The sequence below is a fragment of the Suncus etruscus genome, chromosome 2 (genome assembly GCF_024139225.1).
Source record: "Suncus etruscus isolate mSunEtr1 chromosome 2, mSunEtr1.pri.cur, whole genome shotgun sequence".
Lineage (NCBI taxonomy): Eukaryota > Metazoa > Chordata > Mammalia > Eulipotyphla > Soricidae > Suncus > Suncus etruscus.
In genome coordinates this window covers 67605094-67626201 of record NC_064849.1, presented here as the reverse complement: position 1 = coordinate 67626201, position 21108 = coordinate 67605094, and the positions used below count along the sequence as shown (strand labels likewise).

Sequence of the window (21108 nt, the reverse complement as noted above, 5' to 3'; positions counted from 1 at the left end):
GAAAAAATCTCCAGGGTGAGTTGTTCAATGCTTTAGTGATAAATGATTGCTCAAGAATGATTGGTGACTATGGATTCGCCGGAGTAGATGGGTAAAACTGCCTCCAACTGTAGGCAGTGTGTAGGAATGAATGATTATAGTATGTTTAGAGTCTTATATAATTACAGAGGCCAAGATAAATTTTGGCTTGTCATTCTGGTAGTAAACAGTTTATCAAAGTTACTTAGTTATAGGATTTTCATTATAGTGATCAGAGTCAGATCCATACATCATTTATTAGAATAGCATTCTGGCTTGGCCATCTCACCACTATACTGAGTATATGCCCATAGATATATACCCATAGATACACTCATACCCATAGATACACTCCCAGATTTGTCTGGGATATAAATGTATATATAATATATATAGTCTATATACATATATATAATATATGTATAAATGCTGGGCTATAAATGTATATAATATATATGTATGCATATACATATATGTATATATAATATATATAAATGCATAAAATGTATACATATGTGTATTTGGTTAAAATATAATATGTAGTGTATCTTTTCATATAGTCTCTGCATAAAGTATTTCCAGCATGGTGGTTGGATTTCTTATCTTGAGAATGCAAAAGCAGGCCTGCAGAGATAGTTCAGCAGGAAGGGAATTTGTTTTACATACGGACCTAGGTTTGATCCCCAGTTCTCCATATGGTTCCCAATCCCTACTAGGAATAATCCCAGATTGAAGAGCCAGGAGTAAGCCGTGGTTTAGGGTATAACCCCTAAACCAAAAAAAGGCAGAAATAGAATAATTTCAAAAAAATTTGTTTTGGGTCATATTAAGCTATGCTCACATTAACTCCTGGCTCTATACTCAGGAATCATTCTGGCTCAGGGGATTATGTATGGTGCCAGGAATCAAACCATGGTTGGTTGCATGAATGACAAGCATACCTTACCTCTGTACTAGCTTTCTTTTTTTTTTTTTTTTTTTTGATTTTTGGGTCATACCTGGTGGCGCGCAGGGATTACTCTTGGCTCTGCACTCAGAAGTCACTTCTGGCAGGCTTGGGGGAACATATGGGCTGCGAGGGATTGAACCCCAGTCTGTCTTGGTTCTTCCTTATGCGAGGCAAACACTATCACTGTGGTATTACTATGGCCTTTTTCTTCAGCTTTCTTGATTTTAAGCTTAGGACTGTTATAATATCATTCTCCTGAACTGTGTTGGTTATGTGAATCATAGGGTCATCTCAAATATAGAGAACTATACAAAGTTATGAGTATAGAAAATAATATTCATTGATTCACTGTTGTCATAGAGCACTAAAATTTTGTAGAAACTATAGAAAAATTACAAAGAATTAAAATTATCCTGTAATTTAATTTTCATAGGTAACTAATTTATCAAGTATAATAATGCTTGGCAGGGGTTAGGGTCAACGAGAAGATATATTTTAAAGAGCATGAACATCTAATAATAAGATGAATGAAGTTGGAATTTATGTTTTGTTTTGTTTTGGAACCACATCCAGTAGTGTTAAGGACTTACTCCTGGCTCTGAGTTCAGGGATCACATCTGGTGGGCTCAGGGAATCATATAGGGTACTAGGATTTAACCCAGGTTGGTCATGTGCAAAGCAAACACCCTAATCAGTGAATTATCTTGCCTGCCTTAGAAGTCTGGTATTGTTGCACTGTATTTATTTATTTATTTATCTATTTATTTTTGGTTTTTGGGCCATACTGGGAAGTGCTCAGGGGTTACTCTTGGCTCTACACTCAGAAATCACTCCTGGCAGGTTCAGGAGACCATATGAAATGCTGGGAATCAAACCCAGGTTTGCCCTGGGTCAGCTGTGTGCAAGGCTAACGCTCTATCACTGTGCTATTTCTCCTGCTCCATGGGATTTTTGTACTGTTTTATATGTGTCTTATATATTTTGATGTTAACCCTTTGTAGAAAGAGCAGTGGGAAAGTGTTTTCTCTAGCCTGCAGGGTGTCTTTTTAATTTGGTCATTGCTTCTCTTGTGGTGCAGAAACTTCTTAATTTTATGCAGTATCATTTATCTTTGTTTCCCTTTGGCCAGTGGCTTCGCATCACCTAAGATGTACCTAGACTCAATGTAAACAAACAAATAAACAAAAAATAGGACAAAAATAAAAACCATTACCATTTATAATTGTTCCTAAAAAATTAAGTTCCTGGAAACTGGCTTAATAGAAAAGGTAAAAGACTTACCAAAACTATCGATCATTACTAAAAGAAATGAAAGAAGACACAACAAATGGGAATATATATATATATATATATATACCCTGTTCATGGATTGAGAGGATTAACATGTTCAAAATGACAATCCTGGGTGCTGGAGTCATAGCACTGCCAGTAGGGTGCTTTCCTTGCTCATGGCCAAGTAAAGCTTGATCTCCAGTATTTTATCTGGTGCCCAGAGTACTTACAGGAGTAGTTCCTGAGTACAGAGCCACAGTAACTTTTTAGCATTGCAGTGAGTGGTTAAAAGAAATAAGCAAAACAAATGGCAATCCCCAAATCACTATGTAAATTCAATGCAGTTTCTATAAAAATCCAATGCCATTTAAAAGATTATACACCAAATGCTACTGATTTTTAAATGAATTTTAATACCTCTCCCACCCAAGGATCCTTGGAAAAAGGATAGGAAAAACCCCTTAATTTTAAGTTACACTCTAAAGCTACAGTAATAAAACAAATAAACAAAAACCAACAACAACAACAACAAAAACCAACAGAGCAATACTGAAATAAAAGCAGACTTTCAGACCAATAGATAGAATTGAGAGCCTAGAGACAATCCTCAGATATATGAACAACTAGTTTTGGACAAAGTTGCTAAGAGTATGAAATGGAGCCAGGAAAATGTCTTTAACAAACGGTGCTTGGAAAACATGTGAAAAAATGAGCTCAGACCCTCACATATAAAAATCAACTCAAAATGGATTAAAAACTTCAGCATTATATCGGAATCTATAAAATATACTCAGAAAAACATTCATAGAAACTTGTATGACACTATATCTTTCATTTTTAATAAAAATTTGGTAATTTCTCACATAATAGTTGTCTTGATTCTTACTTTGACTTGTCAGCAGTTCTAAAACAAAAATTCAGCCTGCATACTTGATCCCTCAGAATTAAGGATCATTATGATAGTTTCTTTTTCTTTTTTTGCCACACCTGGCGGCAGCGCTCAGGTGTTACTACTAACTCTGGGCTCAGAAATTGCTCGTGGCTCAGTACGACAGATATAGGGATGCCAGAGATCAAACCCACATCCATGCTGGGTCAGCTGTGTGCAAGGCAAACACCCTACCACTGTGCTACCACTCTGGCCCCCATTTTGATAGTTTCTATTAAATCTATTGTATACAGTGTCTCAGAAGTCTACATAGTTCATTGCATAGTTTTTCTATGAAGAAATTCTTAGTTCATCTTACTGTGTCTTCATACCTGGGTTGAAGTATGGGCCATTGAGTATCATATACATATTAAGGAAGAAGGAGAAAAAATCAAAACCACAAATCTTATCATGACTTTGAGGTCATAAGGAGAATACAAATTATGCTTATATGGACTTTTAATTCAACATGATTTCAATTGACAAGACATAATATTCCTGAGTTAACTTCCACAAGTTTTCCTCAGGTATTTTTTGTTTGTTTGTTTTGTTTTGTTTTGAGTCACACACAGCAGTGCTCAGGGGTTACTCCTGGCTTTACACTCAGAAATCGCTCTTGGCAGGCTCAGGGGACCATATGGGATGCCGGGATTCGGACCACCGTCCTTCTTCATGCAAGGCAAACGCCCTACCTCCATGCTATCTCTCCGCCCCTCCCCCCCAGGTATTTTTTAAGATCCCTTTTCTAACATTGCAGGATACTGCAAGGTTTTAGCATATCAAAGAAGAGCTTCCTGTTTTGGGCCTCTAGAGGGCAATGTTGCACAAAATAGAATTATGGCTAAGGAACCACATCACTCCTTTAGCTCCTCCTATCCAAGTTGAGTGAACCAAATTCTCTGCAGTGACATAAAGGAGAATTTAAATATCAGAAAACACTTGAATGTGACAAGAAATAGACATCTCCGGAACATGATTTGACAAGATTTTAAAACATCAACATTATTCATTCTTCCTTGTTTAGGGCTGCTGTTTACTAATTTCTGCTCAGGGAAGAGCTTCAAAATAAGATCTTATAGCTTTTCCACTGCTCAACTATGAACCTGGTTCCTCTTCAAATTCTAATGATACTCTTCTTCTTGAGTGAGTAAAATTCTATTCTAGCTGCTTGTTTGTAGGAATAGCAACTAAGTTTTGACTAAAATGCTTTCTCTCAGTTCTGTAAGTCCTTGTCTCATTCATCCAATATTGCAGGAGGAACCAGAACTCAATCAGTGAACCAACCTGATATCCACATCTCTGTCTCTGAAGGTGCCTCTCTGGAGCTGAGGTGCAACTACTCCTATGTTGGAACTCCTTATCTCTTCTGGTATGTGCAGTATCCCAACCAAAGTCTCCAACTACTCCTCAAGTACTTTTCAGGGAATACTCAAGTTAAAGGCATCAACAATTTTGAGGCTGAATTTAAGAAGAGAGAGAATTCCTTCCACTTGAAGAAATCCTCAGCCTATTGGAATGATTCAGCCCAATACTTCTGTGCTCTGAAGGCACAGTGTGTAGGGCAGCAGAGGGAGCTGAACACAAATGTTTTTATGTGGTGAGGCTTTCAGTGACTCAGGGGAAGTTTTCAGAAAGAGCTCATGCTCTGTAAAGAATAGAGGGAACTAGCTAACAACTCTTGTGCACCTGGTCTAGTTTCCAAAAAGTGAGAATTTATGAGTAACAGACAATCTGAGAAAAAAAGTACAATATACACAGACTGGGTACAGGAACTTTCTCAGAATTACTCCAAGAGGGACAAGCGGTAGGGGAATTTTATGTGTGGGAGTGACCATATATGTCTTGTGGTCCCCAGGCGAGAAGTGCACAGCCTATGATGAAGGCTTCAATCCATGAAAACTTCCATTCTCTGTAACTGAGGAACTTTTCTTAACGTCTTAATCACATCTCTGTGAATATTTGCAAAAATGAATGGGAAGATGAGGGCTAACAGTTAACAGTGATTAAAGAAAGGGACTTAAAAGCATGTGATTGAATAAGCTTATTAAGATTACACGGAGAATATTTACTGAGTGGGGCTGTTGATACCAATAGAATAGTAGAAAACAGCTATTTTTATCTGTAGATTCCAGTAGAAAAGAGCTATTTTTATTACCATTCTAACTTTTGCAGCTAAAATGCTTGAGATGAATGTCTATTACTTCACTGACTTACAAATTACTCCAATGTCCTTGAAGGAAGAAAAATGCTTGCAGCTGGACCCAGTTTGGAATCTCTGGTACCATACTTGGTGCCCCAGCACCTTGAGGTGTCACTTCTAAACACAGAGCCATGAATAGCTCTTGACTACCACTAGGTGTGGCTCCCAAACCAACCCAAATCAGATTTCTTTTTCTGGGATCTCACTGAGGACTCAAAGGCCTAGTTTCACCCCAGCTATCACATGGTTCCTGTGATATGATCTTGACTTCCTAACAATTTATCAATCAACAACTACTGCCTTCCAAATTATTCTCCTTTATATCCTCTCAGAAAAAAGATAAAGAAATGAGAGGTACAGAGAATGAAATTATTGGAGAATTGGAGAGCATGAGAGAGAAGTTGGATGGGGGAAAAAGCGAAACATTTTTCTTGAGTTACAAAATATAGTTCTAACTCCATGTTTACAGACATAAATAAATCCTATACATCTAAAGCAGGGGTCTCAAACTCAATTTACCTGTAGGCCGCAGGAGGCAAAGTCGGGGTGATCCTTGAGTGCAAAGTCAGTAGTAAGCCTTGAACATTGAGGGGTATGACCCAAACAACTAAAACAAAACAAAACAAAAAAAGATTCCTCTAGGGCAGGGCCACAAAATGTTGTATGGAGGGCCATTTGCGGCCGCGGGCCACGAGTTTGAGACCCCTGGATTCTACAGGATGTAAGGGAAAGAGATAAATGGGAAAAGAAGGGATATAAGAATAAAATTTATGTGGACATCACATACCCAAGATACTTCCTTTTCCAATTGCATTTTTGTGGACATGTAGTATTTTCATATGCAATATAAATCTGTAATGTCTACATATACAAAGTGATTCTAATTTTGGGTTCATTTATAGCAAAAGGAATTAACAAAATTATATGTACCACAAATTATATGTACTATTCCTTTCTTAGCACTTAAACTCTGGAATCCCTCTTTAATGGGCATTATGCTTTGGTCCTAGTTTGGTAGCGAGGCTCACTGAGATCATGATTTCTTGAGGTTGTTTCAACCCAGAAAGGTACCTATTTCCCTCTGAATTTTGCTTTCCTTTTTACTCTCCATTTAAGCATTCAATCTTTTTCACCTAAGACAGTTTACAAACAAATGACTGCTACTTAATTCATGTAAATTTGTTCCTTTATATTTATAATGTTTTTATAATTTCTATTTTCTACCCCTAGTTATAAAGCCCAGTATTAACATGTTTAAATTATATATCAATTTTTCCTGGAATAGAATTTTATTGTCAATATCTTATATTTTATAAAAGCTAGAGATTATGGCCTATTATATATTTAATATAATTTTTAACTAGTCAGTTTAATTTATGGTTACTTTTTGGGAAAGGGCATACTTAGTGTGGTCCTCAGAGATTACTCTTATTTCTATACTGAGGATCATTACTAGCAGTACTAAAGGAACCATATATAATTTTGCAGATTGAACCAGAGTTAGCAGCATGCAAGCAAAATGTTTTAACCCCTATACTATATCTCTTTAGCCTCATATGATTACCATTGAAAGTCTTTGCTAAAAATCTAAATTCTCCTTTTGAACAATATGTTATCTTTAACATATTATACTTAAAAATTCTTAAAATTACATCATTTGTTAAAAATGTCACTTATATTAATTCTGAAGTGAATGCAGAAAAAAGTATTTGAATAACTAAGATATTCAAGCAACTTCAAAGAGAATTGCTGAAAATGATGTCTATGTTCCTTTGCTGCCTCTAAAATCCCCACTGATCTCATTTCCCAAACCCCCAACACAATCACACATCTTAGAGATTGCTTATCAGCCTCTGTGGGCTGTCATTGGTGGAGTTCCCGGGTTAAGCAGTTAATTACCAAAGCTCGGATGTGATTGGTGTTCAGTGACTGATGGAACTGTTAACTGCTCTTTGACACCCTCCAGAGTGGTGGTGAAGGCACATAGGCAGCAACAGGATACAGGATCATGAAGAGATGCTGGGAGACTCTGCTGGGGATCCTGTGGGTGCAGCATTTCTGTGAGTTGGGATTATCTGAGATGGAAAGCTACCCCAGAGACCTAGATTGTCCTATTCTCCTGGGGTTTACATGAGATTCTTAGACATTGGAAAATTGTATCAGTAACTCCCCAGTTGAGATAAAACACATTTGTTTTTCTTTTTCTAAGCAGGGGTGAGAGGGATGAAGGTGGAGCAGTCTCCTTCATCTCTTTATCTTCTGGAGGGAACCAGCTCTACTCTGACATGCAGCTATTCTACCTCAGCAGACAATGTACAGTGGTTCCGACAGAATCCTGGTGGCAGCCTCGTCAATCTGTTTTACATTGCTAGAGGGAGTAAGGAAATGGGAAGGTTAAAAGCCACAGTGAATTCTAAAGAACGGTACAGCATCCTGAACATCACCACCTCCCAGCTGCAGGACTCAGCCACCTACTTTTGTGCAGCACAGCACAGTGGTCCCAGACCAATTGCAGCCTGAACAAAAACTGCAGATGGGTTTGCAAGCCAGTGTCTGCCACAGAAGAGTTCTATAGTCTTTGATTCCCCAAATCATTTCGCTATAACTTTAGTTCTTTTTATGTTTATAAATATACTCTCACATATATGTATATATGATCAGAGTGCTCAGAGTTCCTAGGTTTTAAATGGGTATAGGCATGGTGTGATTATACTGTAGCCATAAAGCATAAACGTGCACATTCCTGTAAACCAATGCCATTTCAATAAATAAAACAAAAAATCTAAGTCACTGCAAAGAAAATTAAAGGTATTTGAAAATGCAAATCTGTATTTAAGAAAACAGTGGAAATGTTCAACTCAGGATGAGAGATAGAGCCTCTGAGTAAGCTAAATGGGTTACTATATTCATGAGTGGCCAGACAGCTAGTAAAATTTACTTGTGAATGTTTTGTGGCTCAGCTTTTAAGGGAAGAAAAGAAGAGCATTGTTATATTTGGCCATGCATGTAAAAATAATTTTTAGTGCTAGAGGAAACTTCTGAGTAACAAATATCTTGGGGGCTGGAGTGATAATACACTGGGTAGAGTGTTTTTGCCTTGTATGTGACCAACCCAGGTTTAATTTCTGGCATCCCATATGGTCCTCCAAGCACAGCCAGGAGTAATCCCTGAGTGCAGAGCCAGGAGTAAACATTACTGGATGTGGCCCCCAAACAAAATAAATAAAATCAAAACTAAAATATAACAGCTAAGTAGCTCAAGTTTAGATAATAAATATTAAAATATTTGTAAACAATTCTTTGTTGTAAGCAATTCTTTATTGTAAACAATAAACCTTGTAAACAATTCTTTATTGCCATTTTAATCTCTATAACATGCCCATCATGCAGGTGTTCTTTGTTGTTTATTAATTTTTTCAATAAGGGAATAAAGCTTAATAATCAAGAAGTTAAGCACTTTCTTATAGTTTAGTAAATAATAACAAGTAATTGACAACTCTATTTTATTAAACAATAATAAGTAATAACAAGAACAAAGACAATGAAAAAAATCAAAGAATGAAGTCAATCTGAAAAGACTTTAAATGAAACAAAATAAGGACACTTAGGAATGGGGGGAAAGTATTATTCCTCAAATTGTGTTATATATATTGTCTAGGTCAGAGATCATCATATTTTTTTCTGAAACATTCTTTTATAGAGTAAAAGAATAAATACAAACTCTTCTTCCCAGAATTCTGGATAGAGGGCACAGTAATTCAGTAAGTCCACAGGAAAGCAATTTGCTGTAATTGCAGTCTCATATTTACTTTAAGCCATTTAAGGAGCCTCTGTATAATGTGTCCATGATACTTACTACTATATAATCTTCTAAATAATTTACCAGTTTCCTCCTTCTCCAATTTTCAATAATAAGGGTGCTCTCAAATAATGTGCTATATTTTACATGGGGGCAAGAATCCTCTAATATACAAGGCAAAAAGTTAATTTTTTTTTTGGTGGGATGCCCATACCTGTTGTTATCAGGGCTTATTCCTGACTCAGCGATCAATCCTGGTGATCTCAGGGGAGAATATGAGATTCTGGGAATTGAAATGGTGTCTGCTGTATGTGACTCAAATGCCTTTTCACTGTACTATCAATCTGGCCCTTAGAAGGTGACTATTTCACAAAAATATATAGGATTTTAAAATCAATAGGCAATCAATAACACTGGTTGGACAAATAAAGTACCTCACTTGATAAAGCAAATTCCAGAGATATTGAATAATTAAGCACAACATTATCGGTAAAAACGTAAATATAAAAATCTAAATAACAAAATATTTTAAACTTATAAACAATCAGTAGAAGACATCAAGGGGGAAAGTATATTTGGTAATGTACATATTAAAGAAAACTATCAAAAAGTGAACATAAAACATTACTTTAAACCAAATTACTCTTAATTTGTTGCTTATTTTACAATAGATTTAATAATTCAAAAATTTTATATACATATTAAGAAAAGTAATGATATCTAAATAGGTGGGTAAACAGAAGATTGAATGTAACAATTTTTTTTTTTTTTTTTTTTTTTTTGGTTTTTGGGCCACACCCGGTGACGCTCAGGGGTTACTCCTGGCTATGCGCTCAGAAGTCGCTCCTGGCTTGGGGGACCATATGGGAAGCCGGGGGATCGAACCGTGGTCCGTCCTAGGGTAGTGCAGGTAAGGCAGGCACCTTACCTTTAGCGCCACCGCCTGGCCCCGAATGTAACAATTTTTAAGGGAAAAACATTGTTCACAGGAACATGGAAAACATTTAAACCAATTTTATGCATAACAAGGTTAACAGGTGATTACAATTTTATTATGAATTATAAAATTTACTTATCTATAAACATTTTTTTTGCTCGTGGAATTTACTAGCCTTTATTTTAAAAAATCACTCATGATATAATTTGGGAGAGATATGTATACAGCATTCAGTAGTGCTCAAGGTTTACTTTTGACTGTGTGCTCAGGGGTCACTCCTGACAGTGCTAGATCCTGGAACTAGAGGAATTGCAGAGATGAACTTGGACATGAAAAATGCAAGGAAAATATTTTATCTTTGCTACCATTAGTCTGGCCATTTGATGTTTTATAATTAAAATTACTTTAGGCATTGAATGATTCAGCCAGGTTTTTAAATATATATTTTATTTAAACAACTTGATTACATACATCATTGTGTTTAGGTTTCAGCAATGTAAAGAACACCACCCATCATCACCAGTGCAACATTCCCATCTCCAATATCCCAAATCTCCCTCCTCCCCACCTACCCCCACCTGTACTCTAGACAGGCTTTCTATTTCCCTCATACATTCTCATTGTTAGGATAGTTCACAATGTAGTTATATCTCTAACTAAACTAATCCCTGTTTGTGGTGAGCTTCATGAGGTGGGCTGTAACTTCCAGCCCTCCTCTCTTTTGTTTCTGAAAATTATTATTGCAAGAATGTCTTTCATTTTTCTTAAAATCCATAAATGAGTGAGACCATTCTGTGTCTTTTTCTCTCTCTCTGACTTATTTCACTCAGCATAATAGATTCCATGTACATCCATGTATAGGAAAATTTCATGACTTCATCTCTCCTGACAGCTGCATAATATTCCATTGTGTATATGTACCACAGTTTCTTTAGCCATTCGTCTGTTGAAGGGTATCTTGGCTGTTTCTAGAGTCTTGCTATGGTAAATAGTGCTGCAATGAATATAGGTATAAAGAAGGGATTTTTGTATTGTATTTTTGTGTTCCTAGGGTATATTCCTAGGAGTGGTATAGCTGGGTCGTATGGGAGCTCAATTTCCAGTTTTTGGAGGAATCTCCATATTGCTTTCCATAAAGGTTGAACTAGATGGCATTCCCACCAGCAGTGGATAAGGGTTCCTTTCTCTCCACACACATCCCCGCCAGCACTGTTTGTTCTCATTCTTTGTGATGTGTGCCATTCTCTGGGGTGTGAGGTGGTATCTCATTGTTGTTTTGATTTGCATCTCCCTGATGATTAGTGGTGTGGAGCATTACTTCATGTGTCTTTTGGCCATTTGTATTTCTTCTTTGTCAAAGTGTCTGTCCATTTCTTCATCCCATTTTTTGATGGGATTAGATGTTTTTTTTTTTTTAAAGTTCTGTCAGTGCCTTGTATATTTTGGAGATTAGCCCCTTATCTGATAGGTATTGGGTGAATAGTTTCTCCCACTCAGTGGGGTGCTCTTGTATCCTGGGCCCTATTTCCTTTGAGGTGCAGAAGCTTCTCAGTTTAATATATTCCCATCTGTTGATCTCTGCTTTCACTTGCTTGGAGAGTGCAGTTTCCTCCTTGAAGATGTCTTTAGTCTCAATGTCCTGGAGTGTTTTGCCTACATGTTGTTCTATATATCTTATGGTTTCGGGTCTGATATCGAGGTCTTTCATCCATTTGGATTTAACCTTCGTACATGATGTTAACTGGGGGGTCTAAATTCAATTTTTTGCAAGTGGCTATCCAGTTGTGCCAACACCACTTGTTGAAGAGGCTTTCTTTGTTCCATTTAGGATTTCTTGCTCCTTTATCAAAAATTAGGTGATTGTATGTCTGGGGAACATTCTCTGAGTATTCAAGCCTATTCCACTGATCTGAGGGCCTGTCTTTATTCCAATACCATGCTGTTTTGATAGCTATCGCTTTGTAGTAAAGTTTAAAGTTGGGAAAGGTAATTCCTCCCATATTCTTTTTCCCAATGATTGCTTTAGCTATTCTAGGGTGTTTATTGTTCCAAATAAATTTCAAGTGACTGATCCACTCCTTTGAAGAATGTCATGGGTATCTTTAGAGGGATAGCATTAAATCTGTACAATGCTTTGGGGAGTATTGCCATTTTGATGATGTTAATCCTGCCAATCCATGATCAGGGTATGTGTTTCCATTTCCGTGTGTCCTCTCTTATTTCTTGTAGCAGAGTTTTATAGTTTTCTTCGTATAGGTCTTCACATTTTTAGTCAAGGCTCCTCCCTCTCCGGGTGTATCAACTCACCTCCAGGGAAGGCTAGCTGTGGGCAGATGACGCCACACACAGGATGAAATTAGACCAAGAATGCAGCACAACACAGGAGACAGAGATAAGTGCTGGCATCTGAATTCCAGCAGAGTTCAGTGGCTTCCCCCTTTCTGGGCGTATCAACTCACCTCATCTATAAACTTTTTTAAATTAATTTTTAGGTTTTTGAGACACTGGAGTATTTCTGGTTCTGTGTTCAGGTGTGACCCATGGCCATTCTCTAGGAATCATTTTATTGGTGTTGGGTTGGACATATGTAAGACTAGTACATAACCTCTTGTGTTATCTCTCTGGTTCAGTATTAATTTAATATTAATTAAAAATTATTTGAGAAAGATGCAGTAAAAAGGCATTATAATGGTAGAATAAATTATTTTTATTATCTATTTTACTTTTTGACTGTTGAGCCATATCCCCCATTTTCTTCCTCCCCACCCTCTGCCTGTCTTCAAGACAAGGCATTCTATTTCTCTCTCACTATCATTGTCATGATAGTTGTTAGTATTGTTATTTCTCTAACTGCACTCATCACCCTCAGTGGTAAATTTCATATCCTTCCAGATATAGGCCTTCTGGACCTCATTTCTATTGTCTTTATATATTAACATATTGTGTTTTATTTTTCTTAAATTCCACAGATGGATAAGGCTATTCGTGTCTATCTATCTCCCATTGACTTATTTCACTCAGCTTAATAGTCTCCATGTCCATTCACGTTTAGGCAAATTTTATGACTTTATTTTTCCTAACAGCCGTGTAGTATTCCATTGTGTAGATTTACCACTGTTTCTTCACCCACTCATCTCCACCAACTCCCACTCTCAATTTCTACTTCACAACTCTCCCTAGAAAATGTTTAATATTATTTCAAAACTGAGAACCAAAATGCCTGATCTTAAAGAGAAAGGCTTTTATCCAAATGGAAAGGGACATAATACATAAATGTTATTTATAAAAAGAATAAAAAATTACTTAAAGTTGATAATTGAAAAGAATCAAGATACTAAGTAGGTGATAGCTAACTAATAAAATATAAACTGGTAAATTAGAAAGTTAACATATCAAGATATTAATAACATAAAACCTTATTTCTTAGAGTAAGTTGTGGCTTTATATTTTTATTATATATTTTATATTTATAATATATTATGAAGATATATTTTACATATAATATATTATATATTCTTTAAATCTTATTTTCTTCAGTTCTCCATATCCATAATTTCCTTTAAATTTTCTAAATCCCTCTTACTTTGGAAATCCAGAATTCTGATTTAGTAACCTTTATTATGATGAGAAGTCAGTAGTGATTCCCTGTTCAACTGTGGTTTCATTTTATTCCTTTGCTCCCACCAGATTTTGTGTTTACTGAATTCTCAATGTATCTATACAAAGCTGTACAAATACACTGTACAAAGCATTCTGTGTACTTTGGTCTGTATGTTTCAAATGTTATTTCAATTTTTTGGACAAGAACATTGTTAGTTGAAAATGTTAAGTAGCTTGCTCAAATTTACTCAGAGTCCTTAAAAAACAGAGGTGGGTTTCAAAATCAGAACTTTGAAACTGGGACACAGTCTTTTAACTATTATGCTATAATATCTATCAAGTTATCCAAATAATTCTGTAAACAAAAACCAGATTAACACACAGACTTCAATTTTTGTAATATTTCTCTATTCAAAATCTGGCCGTGTTTGAGAGGCCTTGTGATGCCTGGGATCCAATCCAGGGCTTCCATATGCAGAGCATGGGGTCACACTGCCAGCCTATAAGACTGTAAAATAAAAATATCCATGGGCTGATGAGACTGCCCGAGGCACGTATTTCAAACCTGTTAGATGAATGGACCTGTTGAAGCAGGGTAGCTGTAGAGAAACAATACCAAGCCATTGAGTTAAAGATTCTTCAGTCTGTCTGCTTTTCACTTCAAGTTCTTTTTCTGCTCTCTCTCTCTGCCCTGCCCCCCCTAAAGCCAGAACTGTTCTCTCTTTATTATCCAGAACCAAATCCACCAGGGTGGGGGAAGGTCCTGTAATCCAGGTGGTCTTTTACATGTCAAAGAAGAGTTTATCGGTGAGAGGAAGTCAGGGTAACACTTTTGTTTGGGGTGGTAGCTGGGTATTATCTTATGTTAAGACTTCTCAGAAAGCATTTCTGCAGTGGGAAATTTCACTGATTTGTGTTCTTGGATTCACACAAAATACCCATTTACACAAGCCAACATGATCAAGAAAGAAGATTTGGAGTCAAAGTAATAGTTTTCATATTTGTGGGGAGACCAATAGGGTGTAATGTCCTCAAAATGTCTTTAAAGACTACTTGGATTTACTTGCTGAATGTTGGATCCTCCTGTGATGCTGTTTCCTAACCATTTGGCAGATGGAAATCCCCAGAACAACTGTTGGGGTGTGTGTGTATACTAAGCCACTGTTCTGGGGATTCTCCTTGAGACAGAAGTCTTAGAGCCACCTTTTCAGAGATGGAGAAGGACTGAACAAAGAGGGCACCATTCTCTTATAATCAGAGATCACTCAGGCTTGACTTTGGGCCATTCCTCCTACCTCACAGAGAGCTCTGATCAAGAGACATAGTTACTTTTATTAGCCTTTGTGTTGCTCCCAAATATTCCCAATTCCCAATATTTATTGGGAATCAGATCCCCGGCTACCATATCTAGTGTCCTGGGTTCTTCCACCCTGCATGTATCCTAGTTCCTCTTCTCCTATAAAGTATTGTTAGAGGGGACGGAGAAATAGCATGAAGGTAAGGCATTTATCTTGCAAGCAGAGGGTCAGTGGTTCGAATCCTGGCATCCCATATGGTCCCCTGAGCCTGCCAGGAGCTATTCTGAGCATAGAGCCAGGAGTAACTTCTGAGTGCTGCTGGGTATGACCCCTCCCCCATTAGAATGGAATAAAGTGTTTTTAGTCATCTGCATTGGACCCATTCTTTCCTGGTCATCAACTGGGACAAACATCCTTCGTCCAGGACACATTAGGAGGAAGGAAGTTGACCCCTGCCAGTTGACAGGGTCAGCAGCTTAATCTGAGAAATTTCCCCTAAAATTCGGCCATCTGTTTTGCTGTACTTTATGTCCACTACTTTTGACATCCTCTGGCAAAAAAAGGTAATAGAAACAAGAGTTCAACTGGGCAATGGACTAGAGATCTTGGAAAATGTAATGAATTACCATTATCAAACTTTAATGCTGCAAATTTTGTCTTCAAGTACTAAGGTCATCATTCCAAATCTAAAGAAACAAGATTTTTAACTTAGGAAAACTTCTACATGATTTTTATAAAGATTTTTGTTGGAAACAGTTTTAGAATTTTTCCTTTACTGTTAAAAACTTTCTGAACACAAGATGGCAGTGTTTCCTATCCCTACAGATTGCAAACTAAATTCACATTAAATTGGATTAAGTCACAGTGTGATGGCAAAGAGTTGGATGATAAGCTTGTCACTGATAGGCTGAATAAAAGGCAAAGACTTCCCATTCTTGTGTTGTAGAAGAACACCAGTGACATTGGACAAACTTTTTGGCTGTGGAGAAAAGGGTTGAATTACATTTGAGGTCACAGCAGAGGAGATAATGAAATTGTTCCAAGGAGTTGTTTTGATGATTTTCTGGCTTTCAGTAGACTGTGAGTTTCAGGTCTTATGGTGATGGTGAAATCCAGGGACACAGTCCACAGGATGAAGGAAAAAGGGCCAGAATTCATTCTGTTTCTTATATCTGGCTTGTGGGAAGGATATTTGACTCTAAGGAGTACAGTGATTTAACTAGTATAGTGATTTAATCTCCTTTTTCTGGCATTGTGGTTTTTCTTAGGGGTGAACAGCCAAAAGATGGAGCAGAACCCTCAGTCCTTGATCACCATGGAGGGTGAAAAGATCATTTTGACTTGTAACTATACAAATTACTCTCCAGTCACCTTTCAGTGGTACAGAAAAGATCCAGAAAGAGGTCTTGTCTTCTTGCTGCTGATACGTGAAAATGAGGGTGAAAAACAAGCAGGAAGACTGAAGGTCATTTTTGATCCAGCCAGCAAACAGAGTTCCTTGCAGATCTCAGCCTCCAAGCCTGAAGACTCATCCATCTACTTCTGTGCTGCTGATACACAGTCTGGCCCTGTGACTTACTTCCTGTACACAAACCTTATTATCCATTCTTAGATTTCAGAGTTTTGACTGTATTGTTCCCCAAAGACATCAAACAGCTTCTAAAAAATGAAGAGTCTCTCAACTGGGCTAGGTGTGTGATGCAGCTTTGTATTCAGATTCTAGGATTAGTTTCAGACTCATTACTGTTAACACCAATTGCATAACTGTACAGTTCTTGAGACTTGCAGTTTCTTTTCTGAAACTATGAATTTAAATATTTAAATATCTCATCTCTGATGTTCAAAGATAATTTAATTTTTCAGAAAAAATAAAGCTCCTCAAAGAATGCCTGTGAGCAAGGAAAGAGGTATGACTTTTTCTTAAAAGCAGTTAATTTTGCCCAGTTTTTGTGAAAGCATAAGAAACAAACTGGTTTAAATGCATTCTTTTTAATTTTTTATATCTTTATTTAAGCATCTTGATTACAAATATGATTGTGATTAGGTTTTAGTCATGTAAAAAACACCCCCTTTCACCAGTGCAACATTCCCACCACCAATGTCCCAAATATTGCTCCATCCCACCCCACCCCCACCTGTACTCTAGACAGGCTTTCCAGTTCCCTCATTCATTCACATGGTTATGGTAGTTCTCAGTGTAGTTATTTCTATAACTGCACGCAACACACTTTGTGGTGAGCTTCATGAACTGAGCTGGAAGTTCCAGCCCTCCTCTCATTGTCTTAGGATTGTTGCAAAAATGACTTTTATTTTTCTTAAAACCCATAGATGAGTGAGATTATTCTGCGTCTCTCTCTCTCTCTCTCTCTCTCTCTCTCTCTCTCTCTCTCTCTCTCTCTCCCTCTGACTTATTTCACTCAGCATAATAGATTCCATGTACATACATGTATAGAAAAATTTCATGACTTCATCTCTCCTCATGGCTACATGATATTCCATTATGTATATGTACCATAGTTTCTTTAGCCATTCGTCTGTTGAAGGACATCTGGGTTGTTTCCAGAGTCTGGCTATCGTGAATAGTGCTGCAATAAATATAGGTGTGAGGAAGGGATTTTTGTATTGTATTCTTGTGTTCCTATGGTATATCCCTAGGAGTGGAATAGTTGGGTCAAATGGGAGCTCAATTTCCAGTTTTTGGAGGAATCTCCACATCGCTTTCCATAGAGGCTGGACTAGACGGCATTCCCACCAGCAGTGGATAAGAGTTCCTTTCCACATCCTGCACAGCACCGATTGTTCTGGTTCTTTGTGATATGTGCCAATCTCTGTGGTGTGAGATGGTATCTCATCGTTGTTTTAATTTGCATCTCCCTGATGATTAATTACGAGGAGCATTTTTTCATGTGCCTTTTTGCCATCTGTATTTCTCCTTTATCAAAGTGTCTGTTCATTTCTTCTCCCCATTTTTTTTGATGGGATTAGATGTTTTTTTTTTCTTGTAAAGTTCTGTCAGTGCCTTGTATATTTTGGAGATTAGCCCCTTACCTGATGGGTATTGGGTGAATAGTTTCTCCCACTCAATGGGTGACTCTTGTATCCTGGGCACTATTTCTTTTGAGGTGCAGAAGCTTCTCAGCTTAATGTATTCCCATCTGTTGATCTCTGCTTCCACTTGTTTGGAACGTGCAGTTTCCTCCTTGAAGATGCATTTAGTCTCAATGTCATGGAGTGTTTTACCTATGTATTGTTCAATATACCTTATGATATCAGGTCTGATATCAAGGTCTTTAATCCATTTGGATTTTACCTTTGTACATGGTGTTAACAGGGGGTGTATGTTAGCTTTTTTGCAAGTGGCTAACCAGTTCTGCCAGCACCACTTGCTGAAGAGGTTTTTCCTGCTCCACTTAGGATTTCTTGCTCCTTTGTCAAAAATTAGGTGCTTGTATGTCTGGGGAATGTTCTCTGAGAACTCAAGCCTATTCCACTGATTTGAGGGTCTGTCTTTATTCCAATACCAGGCTGTTTTGATAACTATTGTTTTGTAGTACAGTTTAAAGTTGGGAAAGTAATGCCTACCATACTCCTTTTCCCTAGGAGTTCTTTAGCTATTCCAGGGTGTTTATTGTTCTAGATGAACTTCATAAGTGTTTGATCCACTTCTTTGAAGAATGTCATGGGTGTCTTTAGAGGGATCACATTAAATCTGTATAATGCTTTGGGGAGTATTGCCATTTTAATGATGTTAATCCTACCAATCCATGAGCAGGGTATGTGTTTCTATTTCCGTGTGTCCTCTCTTATTTCTTGGAGCAGGGCTTTATAGTTTTCTTTGTATAGGTCCTTCATGTCTTTGGTCAAGTTGACTCCAAGATATTTGAGTTTGTGTGGCACTAACGTGAATGGGATTGCCTTCTTGACGTCCATCTCTTCCCTATCATTATTGGTGTATAAAAAGGCCATTGATTTCTGTGTGTTAATTTTGTGGCCTGCCACCTTGCTATATGAGTCTATTGTTTCTAGAAGCTTTTTGGTAGAGTCTTTAGGGTTTTCTAAGTAGAGTATCATGCCATCTGCAAACAGTGAGAGCTCGATTTCTTCCTTTCCTATCTGGATACCCTTGATATCTTTTTCTTGCCTGATCACTATAGCAAGTACTTCCAGTACTATGTTGAAGAGGAGAGGTGAGAGGGGATAGCCTTGTCTTGTACCAGAATTTAGAGAAAAGGCTTTTAGTTTTTCTCCATTGAGGATAATATTTGCCACTGGCTTGTGGTAGATGGCTTCAACTAGATTGAGAAAGGTTCCTTTCATTCCCATCTTTCTGAGAGTTTTGATCAAGAATGGGTGTTGGACCTTATCAAATGCTTTCTCTGCATCTATTGATATGATCATGTGATTTTTATTTTTCTTGTTGTTGATGTTTTGTATTATGTTGATAGATTTATGGATGTTAAACCGTCCTTGCATTCCTGGGATGAAACCTACTTGGTCATAGTGTATGATCTTCTTGATGATGCATTGAATCCTATTTGCCAGGATTTTGTTGAAGATCTTTGCATCTGCATTCATCAGGGATATTGGACTGTAATTTTATTTTATTTTATTTATTTATTTATTTATTTATTTATTTATTTATTTATTTTTTGGGCCACACCCGGCGGTGCTCAGGGGTTACTCCTGGCTGTCTGCTCAGAAAGCTCCCGGCAGGCACGGGGGACCATATGGGACACCAGGATTCTAACCAACCACCTTTGGTCCTGGATCGGCTGCTTGCAAGGCAAACACAGCTGTGCTATCTCTCCGGGCCCCTGTAATTTTATTTTTTGGCAGCATCGCTGTCTGGTTTTGATATCAAGGTAATGTTGGCTTCATAAAAGCTCTTTGGGAGTGTTCCCATTTTTTCAGTTTCATGGAAGAGCCTGGCTAGGATTGGTAGTAGCTCCTCTTGAAAGATTTGAAAGAATTCATTAGTGAATTCATCTGGGCCTGGGCTTTTCTTTTTAGGCAGATGTTTGATTACAGTTTCAATTTCCTCCATAGTGATGGGGGTGTTTAGATATGCTACATCATCCTTACTTAACCGTGGAAGGTTATGTGTCCAGGAATTTACCATTTCTTCTAGGTTCTCATGTTTAGTAGCATAAAGTTTCTCAAAGTAGTCTCTGATTACCCTTTGGATCTCTGAAATAACTGTCGTCATCTCCCCTTTTCATTTCTAATACGGGTTATCAGGTCTCTCTCTCTCTCTCTTTCTTTGTGAATTTTGCCAATGGTCTATCAATCTTGTTTATTTTTTCAAAGAACCAACTTCTGCTTTCGTTGATCTTTCGGATTGATTTTTGGGTTTCCACTTCATTAATTTTTGCTTTCAGCTTTGTTATTTCCTTCTGTCTCCCTATTTTTGGTTCCTTTTGTTGGTCATGTTCTAATTTTGTGAGCTGCATCTGCATCATTAAGTTATTCAGGTATGCCCCTTCTTCCTTCCTGATGTGTGCTTGCAAAGCTATAAATTTTTCTCTCAGTACCACTTTTGCTGTGTCCCATAGATTCTGGCAGTTTGTGTCTTCATTATCACTTGTTTCCAGGAATGTTTTGATTTCCTTTTTGATTTAATCTCTGACCCACTGGTTGTTCAGTAGCAGGCTGTTTAATTTTCTTTTTTTTTTTTTTTTTTTTTTGGTTTTTGGGCCACACCCGGTAACGCTCAGGGGTTACTCCTGGCTATGCGCTCAGAAGTCGCTCCTGGCTTGGGGGACCATATGGGACGCCGGGGGATCGAACCGCGGTCCGTCTCCTAGGCTAGCGCAGGTAAGGCAGGCACCTTACCTCCAGCGCCACCGCCCGGCCCCAGGCTGTTTAATTTTCAATTGTTAAAGTTTTTCTTCTGTGTCCCTTTGTAGTTCACATATAATTTCAGAGCCTGTGGGCAGCAAAGGTAGCCTGCAAGATTTCTATCCTCTTGATTTTATGAAGGTTTTATGCATCAGCATTTGTTCTATCCTGGAGAAAGACCCATGTTTACATTGGAGAAGAATGTGTATCCAGGTTTTTTAGGGTGGAATGTCCTACTAGTTTTTTTTCTTCCATTTCTCTTTTCAGTG

The 21108-nt window shown here is 37.6% G+C and overlaps 2 gene segments (V, D, J or C); both read left to right on the top strand.

Annotated features, from left to right (window-relative positions):
- The first annotated feature begins 7375 nt into the window (after positions 1-7375).
- LOC126001738 (T cell receptor alpha variable 22-like) lies at positions 7376-7887 on the top strand. The segment is given in 2 exon segments: positions 7376-7427; positions 7580-7887. Coding segments are annotated over 2 exon segments (360 nt in total).
- Positions 7888-16029: 8142 nt separating this feature from the next.
- LOC126001736 (T cell receptor alpha variable 6-like) lies at positions 16030-16613 on the top strand. The segment is given in 2 exon segments: positions 16030-16081; positions 16270-16613. Coding segments are annotated over 2 exon segments (396 nt in total).
- Positions 16614-21108: the final 4495 nt, after the last annotated feature.